The 7,911-nt window shown below is 46.4% G+C and overlaps 1 protein-coding gene across 1 annotated transcript; it reads left to right on the top strand.

The window, feature by feature from the left end:
* Positions 1–5,901: 5,901 nt before the first annotated feature.
* Positions 5,902–6,963, top strand: LOC147700938 (taste receptor type 2 member 9-like). The gene has a single exon (XM_086929278.1). The coding sequence runs from the start codon at positions 5,902–5,904 to the stop codon at positions 6,961–6,963; it is 1,062 nt and encodes a 353-aa protein (XP_086785404.1).
* Positions 6,964–7,911: the final 948 nt, after the last annotated feature.

Raw genomic sequence — 7,911 nt, 5'->3', positions numbered from 1 at the left:
TGACCAGTTTCAGGAATTTTTTGAGGGCTTGTTAGAGCGGATGAGGTCACCGCCGTCCATAGTCATAGTGCATTTGGGGGGCAATGATCTGGTCACCACCGGTAGACGACTTCTCCTGGAGGCTATGCTTTCCACGGTAAGTTGGTTAGCGAGGAGAGTTCCGGGGTGCCTAATCGCATGGTCTCATATGATCCCACGAAAAGTGTGGCGGGGGGCTATCTCGATCCCTGCTTTGAATCATTCTGTTAGAAAATTGAATAACAAAGTGAGTAGGTTGTTCCGTTCCAAGGCATTGCATTCGATCTCGCATAATGGTATTAATGATGACAGTATGTATCTGGGGGATGGTGTGCATTTGTCGAGGGCGGGGAATGAGTTACTCATAGGAGACTTCCTAGCCTGGTTAAAATCTTTGGAACATGACCTTTAGGTAGGAGTTTTGTGGGGGGTCCGGATAGCCGGTCAACTATCCGGACCTGTGGCGGTAAGGTCATGATCGGTGAGCACTAATTGGTAGATCCCTATGAGTGGGCGTCACCCAACACGGATGGGAGCGCTCGGGAGAGGTGGCCATTGGCCCCTCAGTGGGGAGGCGGTCCCGTCTAAGGGCGGGTCGCCGGAAGTAAAGGAAAGGCGGTCAAGGCCCCTTCCTTTGTAGGAGGGGTTACAGCCCCCTCCTGGGGAATTTCCCGGGGCCAGGGTCATCTGCGACGGCAGATGCGGTAAGTTGTGTGGGGTGGGGAGAGGTCAACGATACCTTCTAGATACCACACACAAGTGTTCGAACGACCTTTAAATGGCGTCGAGTCTTAAGGGCCCCCGTCAAGTCAAGGGAAATTGTTAGTAGTTGCACTTGAGGTAAGCCTCTGTGCTGTCGCCCCTCCCAAGTGGGAGGGGTAAGTCTGGTTAGGGATCTTGACACCGGTTATGACCTTGCCGTTGGCCCTTAAACGTTAGGATGTACAATTTCAGTGTTCTTAGAGAATGTTTTGTAGGATGCTAGTTCGGCTAGGAGAACCTCTGTATTAGAGATTATGTTAAGGTTAGCCAAACATCGTAATGTGATAATGAAATTGTACATAACATGAAAACGTTTAATGTTTTAATTTTGTTTTAATAAATACGGCCGGGATGGTCACTCCATCCCACATCCAAAAACTTTAAGAACTGTTTCCGGTTTCCCTCCTTTTGGGGATTGTGTTGAGAGGGGGTGGCGGGTATCTCAGCCATATGGAAAGGGGCGACCACTCGGTCCCCCCGAACGTATGGCTGAGTGCCTTGATCCCCCCGGGAAGCCATTTTTGGGCGGGAGGCGCGTCTCGGCTGGTATGCCCGAAGCGGCGTAGCCGGGGCGCGCTTTTTCCCGCCCTAGAATGGGCTGGCCTAGACACCGACGCAGCCGGCCACGCCCTCGGGGCGGGCGGGGGCGGGTTTTTCGCCCACCCTGAAGACGGATAAAAGAAGGCGCAAGACCAGAAGACGTCCTCTTGTTCTTGTGCTCCGAAGCTGCACCCCCTCGCTACACGTGAGCTCGGGACGGAACGAAGAGCCAATTTTGACCCACCCACCAGCCCCTGAGGACAGCAAGTTGTTGTGCAATAAAGTGAAGTTATAAGTTGGTTTTTCCATTTCGTTTACAGGCTGTGACAGTATCAGTTTGTGGTTAATCATAATAAAGTATGGTGAATACAGTCTAGGTTGTTACGATTAAAATGAGTTGATGTAGTGTTGCATTTCTAGCAGGCTCTTTCGGTCGTAGTGACCAATGTTTTCATAGGTTTCAGAATTGTCGTATTTATTTTTGGTAGGCGGTAAGGTCATGATCGGTGAGCACTAATTGGTAGATCCCTATGAGTGGGCGTCACCCAACACGGATGGGAGCGCTCGGGAGAGGTGGCCATTGGCCCCTCAGTGGGGAGGCGGTCCCGTCTAAGGGCGGGTCGCCGGAAGTAAAGGAAAGGCGGTCAAGGCCCCTTCCTTTGTAGGAGGGGTTACAGCCCCCTCCTGGGGAATTTCCCGGGGCCAGGGTCATCTGCGACGGCAGATGCGGTAAGTTGTGTGGGGTGGGGAGAGGTCAACGATACCTTCTAGATACCACACACAAGTGTTCGAACGACCTTTAAATGGCGTCGAGTCTTAAGGGCCCCCGTCAAGTCAAGGGAAATTGTTAGTAGTTGCACTTGAGGTAAGCCTCTGTGCTGTCGCCCCTCCCAAGTGGGAGGGGTAAGTCTGGTTAGGGATCTTGACACCGGTTATGACCTTGCCGTTGGCCCTTAAACGTTAGGATGTACAATTTCAGTGTTCTTAGAGAATGTTTTGTAGGATGCTAGTTCGGCTAGGAGAACCTCTGTATTAGAGATTATGTTAAGGTTAGCCAAACATCGTAATGTGATAATGAAATTGTACATAACATGAAAACGTTTAATGTTTTAATTTTGTTTTAATAAATACGGCCGGGATGGTCACTCCATCCCACATCCAAAAACTTTAAGAACTGTTTCCGGTTTCCCTCCTTTTGGGGATTGTGTTGAGAGGGGGTGGCGGGTATCTCAGCCATATGATCTTTTCTGCTCCTTGAGGTAGTGGTCCTTGATCTTGTTATGGGAGGGGATGCCTGTGCTGATGCCATTACTTCTATAGATGTGTTTGGTGAGACCGCCGCTGTTATGTTAGCCACCGTGGAAAGGGAGTTATTGCCACAAGGTAGGACTAGTACAGATGGACTAAGCGGAATACATCCATTCACAGGCACGTCAAGAGATAGCCTCCGCTCTGTAACCGCTATCTCCTGATCCAGTGCTTTTGACGCTTTTGTAAACAAATAGTCCAAAGTCCCCATCATACCTGCACTGTTCATAGCTGGCTTATCTTTAGAAGTGCCAGACGCCATTGCAAATGGACCCCGCCCTGTGATGTTTTGAAACAGAGAGAGTTGGCTTACCAGGCGGGAGTGGGCCTCTATGTCCAAGGCAGTTGTTAGAGGGTGGGCCCGGTCCGGCCTTCTCCGGCATCGAACGGGCTCAAACGGGCCACCCTTGGCCCGGGCTTTGCCCTGTGCACACCCGCTCGCGTCCCGCAGTGTGGTGGGCGGGGCTGGTAATATAGGCAGGTCTACACAAGGGGAGGAGCTGGCAGGTAGTTGGTGCTGAGACTCCTGGGCAATGGAGTCCTGCTGTCCCGCTGTCTCCCTCGCTCCCGGCTGTGGCGGCTTGCAGAATCCCAAAACACTGCTGCGAGTATTCCACTTTAAGATTGCTTCCCCTTTTCCCACCAAATAAGCCTGCGGGGGTGACAAGTTCCAAATATTTCCTGAAACCATAACAATAAAAACAATTGAAATGTACAGGTAATTTGAAACTGTGCACTCTCTAAAACATTAAATTACCGAAAATGCCTACCTTGAAACTATTCACACCCATTGTATTTGTAATAAAAAGGTAAATGAAACAAACATACTTGTTTAGAGTGGGCCTATCACTGATAATGACGGGCAATGCAGACTGAAGCGTACCTGCCGCTGCAGGAACTAACTGCTTTTAACAGGCAAATCTTCCTTAGAATACAACGAATAAAGCATGCCTGTTGCTGTATAAACACAAAATAATGGCAGGTAATTGAAGTTTAAAGCATGCCTGTTGCTGCATAAACCTATATTTGACTGGCTATAAACTGTTAGCATGCCTGTCACTGCATCGCTTCATGTACAAATGGTACAACAGGTAATGTCAATTCCCAAAGTATGGCCCCCTACATACCGGTGCGGTTACCCTGGTGACTGCTGTGCGTCCTTCTCACAGCCAATGGAAGGCAGCTGCTTAGTAACATGCGTGATGAAGCTTCTGGGAGTCCTGTTGTAACCAACGCCACTCACGTGCCAGTTTCCACTTGTAGCAGACCTCACACTGAAGCGCGCGATGATCCTCCATTCGCCTCAGTGCACGCGTGTCTCCTCCGTACACGACTGCCACATGTCAACCATGGGAAAGAATATTTACATTACCTTTACCTTTATAATTAAACCAAATGCCAGAGAAAATCCTCTTACCCTGGGTGATCCTCTGTGTTGTCAATTTTGAGTAATCCAGTAAATGTTATGTAAACTCCTCGCTGATTCACCTGCAAAGTATGTGGGTCCTCTGTACCAGGAGTTGCCCAGTCTTGGAACATTCTGTAATGATGAGAGGCTACTAGTGTATAGTAGTATTATTTATTCAAGACTCCTGGTGCAAACACAGCAGATCCAGTATCTCCAACTGGCACCGGTCCTGACCACACACTCTTACAACCATCACCCTCCTGGCTTCTCTCACTCTTTCAAATTCCACCAGACAATCCCATAATGACATGCAAACACGCCATGATCAGCACAGTATACATTCCTGCACAAAAACATTCCTGACCATAACACAGGCATTCTTGCAGAGTGGTGCGAGGGCACCTGTGTTGGTTCTAGGCAGCCTCATGTTCACCAGGAGATCTTAGTAGATACGGGGCTGTTCAGCTCGCTCTCATGTATGTGATGTAGCACAAAAACCTTTCTTGATGCCCTGTGCTGCGTGAACGTTTAGTAAATATGCCTGCCAGTGCTCTGGGCATCTACTTTTCTTACAGGCGTGTGCCATGGAGAAATACATTTCATGGAAACTGTGACAGACCCTGTTGCGACATTTTATTAGTTACCCTTGAGAACTGCCTGGAACACTGATAGGTTTTCACAACACAATTTAAAAAGTGTGCTTAAAAAGCACTGTTTGGACTTTTGGTTTTTCGAACATGTTTCTGGGCGCAGTACAGAGGGTGCGGCATGCACACTTAACCCTTTAGTGCAATGTGGCATCAGAATATCTTTGGCCAAATAGCATCTGAGTAAATTATTGTGTCCTAAATATTCTTCACAAAAATATCCCACTGTTGCAACTGAAAATGGAAAATATATACACCCATTGAAGTAATGTATTTCTTTAAAAAAATGTATTTAGGCCATGATAATAATGTAAAACAATATTCTTGCTATGGGTCTTCTGATTTATAAGTGCGGACATTCCCAGCATGTACATTGAGCTGAGTGATTATTGATTCAGCTGCTGTCACGAACAAGTACCTTTGGCAGTAGGTAAATCCTCAACAGATACAGTTACACCCAGTAAAAACATTTGCATGGTAACTGTTGCTATAGCAGCAGGTGAGCTAAATCTGCTTGATACATGCAGTACGTCACCACTGGATACATTATACACCTCACACATCTATGAATGAGGTTTTATGCACCATATAGCAAGTGCTCCACACCCAAGCACTGTCCGCCCAGGTCATTCCTATCAGGGGATCTGTTTGCAGCACTCTCTGAGATCTGGACCAGACACTTCAGGCTTCTTCATCTGATTGCTCAACTGCTAGTTGGGCTGCTGAGTTTTGCCAGAAGCGAAATCTTTGGGTGATGCAAGATGGGTGCAGCATGGGCGGATAAAACGCGAGGTGAAGAAAGGGAAGGAATTGAAACAGACGTAGCCGGACACGCTAGGGAGGCGTGGTTATGAGAAAGAAGGAAACCAATGGGAGTCAGGGAAAAGGAGAACAACCCAGCACCTCACCTCCAGACTGGATACATTATAGGACACTGGCGAGTCAATGCCCCAAAATGAACTAACTTTCTAAAGACCTCAACGCCTCTAAATGTAACTCTTTCTATTGACTACACAAGAACAGAGCCTTATGTAGTGGAAACAGTGGGGGAACCATCCATTTTGCACTGTTCTGAATTAAATAGGACTAACCATTCTGGTCACTTGTATCACAGCATGAAAACATGATACAGGCGTGTGTTGCTGAGCGCATCCAGAGGGATGGGGTTGATTTAAAGGATGTCCAAACCATGCAAACACAAGGATTTTTTTAAAGGAGATGAGTGCTGAATACACTTATCAGGCAACCCCAAGATTGCCAGCATCAGTGGCCAAGAAAATATCTAAAAAAATAAGGACAAGCATATCCAGTCTTAAACAGAGGTCCAAAAGAGAAGAGGAGCCCTTAGGATGCTGTGAGCTGTTCGGGATGCCTCCACTACAGGTTTTCTCTGTGGTATTTATTTGTATTCTGTTGCTGCTGGGCACCCTCACCAATGCATTTGTGGTATCTGTGATCTCCATTCAGTGGGTTGGCAGCAGACATTTGCCACCATCAACTGATCTCCTGCTGCTGGGACTAGCACTTGCCAATATTTGTATACAAATGTGTACATCAGGTGAATACCTGCTCCGCTATCTCTGGAAGGAGGTGTACATCAGAGACAATGTCTGCAAAAGCCTCTTCATCCTCTGCCCCTTCTGGTTTTTCACCAGCTTCTGGATCAACACCTGGCTCTGCGTCTTCTACTGCATTAAGATCGCCAACTTCTCACACGCGCTCTTCACACGCCTAAAGATGGGCATCCCTGGTGTGATGCACTGGCTCCTCCTGGGGTCTGTGCTGGCATCACTGGCCATTGCTGTCTCCGGAATCTGGCAAATTGGAGAAAAGGTTAAAGAAATCTCTACAGTAGAAAACATCACCAGTCAAATCCCAGAATATGAATTCCATCTTTCCCACAAGCTACTGGTGTCCATCGTGTGTTGTTTTGTGCCTCTAGTAATGATAGTAATCTCAGTTGTGCTGGTCCTCATATCTCTCTACAGACATACCAGACAGATGCAGCAGCACAGCACAGGGTTCACTGCGGGGCCCAGCATGGAGGCCCACATCAGGGCAGCCAAAACCATCCTGGCCTTGTTAGCCCTGTACATCTGCTTTGTCCTGTCTTCTTTACTTGGTGTGCTGGATAATGGCTCAGTTTATGACACTGTCCTATTATACTTTTCTATGTACATAGGTCTTTCATATCCCTCTCTTAACTCTCTGATGCTCATCTTTGGGAACCCAAAACTAAAAGCAGCAGCGTTGTCCATTATCTACAGGCAACAACGCTAACGACTATAGTTGGTTTAAAGGGTCCATCCAGTGAATGATGTCACAACAGGTCTCAAAACCCCAGCTGATATTATCAAACAAATGTTCTAGATGCCTATGGGTGGTTTTTGTTAAAGTTGCAAGGATGGGGAAGAACAACTCTTCTTTTCTTGACGGTCAACGCCGCTTTAATGCACAGATGAGAAGAAATTGGTGGTGAATATCATTGGTGTCTAGATGCATCCGATAACGAAGAAGATCAATACTTACTCAAAGAGCAGTGATAATTGTGGTTATCAAGGGAAGATATGAGCACTAAGATATGATGGACTAAAGGAAACCTGGCAACGCTCTTGAAGTACAGAATCCTATGCTGTCCATAGGATATAGTTGCTCAAAACTACTAAACTTTGTAAAACAAACTTAGAATTTTTTAGTAACGGTTTTGAACTTACCAACCATAGATCTTTAAAATACATATAACGTGGCTGAATTATTTAATCATCCTTTGAAGAAGGTATGCAGTAAAAATATGTCCTCTCACCAAATTTTGCATCACACAAATAGGGTGAAGAATTATTAAGGGCAAAGTGACAAAAAGCTGTGCAAACTCTTGCTAGGGCATTTACTTTCCAGAGTATGAGGTATTTTTTTGCTGGAAAAGTGCCCTTTTTCAGATTCAATAGTGCTATATGTTGATGTGCTCCACTTGACTTTAGCGTTACATCTCAAGCCCCCATATGTTTGATACAAAGATCTAATAAGATAGTGAGAACGGACTTTGCATCAAAGCAACACCTCTTCAGAAGAGGCTCAACGTTAGAGATTTTTTTTATTTTTCCAAACATTTCACAAATTTCATAAACGCTGCAATTTACAGCGCACTTTCAATGTGTGGAGTGTTATTAAAATTGTCCCAGCATTTTCAGGTCCAACCTAGAGACACACTATATATCTTGTTGTCAGCAC

This window comes from Lissotriton vulgaris, chromosome 7 (assembly GCF_964263255.1).
Source record: "Lissotriton vulgaris chromosome 7, aLisVul1.2, whole genome shotgun sequence".
Taxonomy (NCBI): domain Eukaryota; kingdom Metazoa; phylum Chordata; class Amphibia; order Caudata; family Salamandridae; genus Lissotriton; species Lissotriton vulgaris.
Note: the sequence above shows the minus strand (reverse complement) of the source record. Positions and strands in the feature narration are given on the sequence as shown.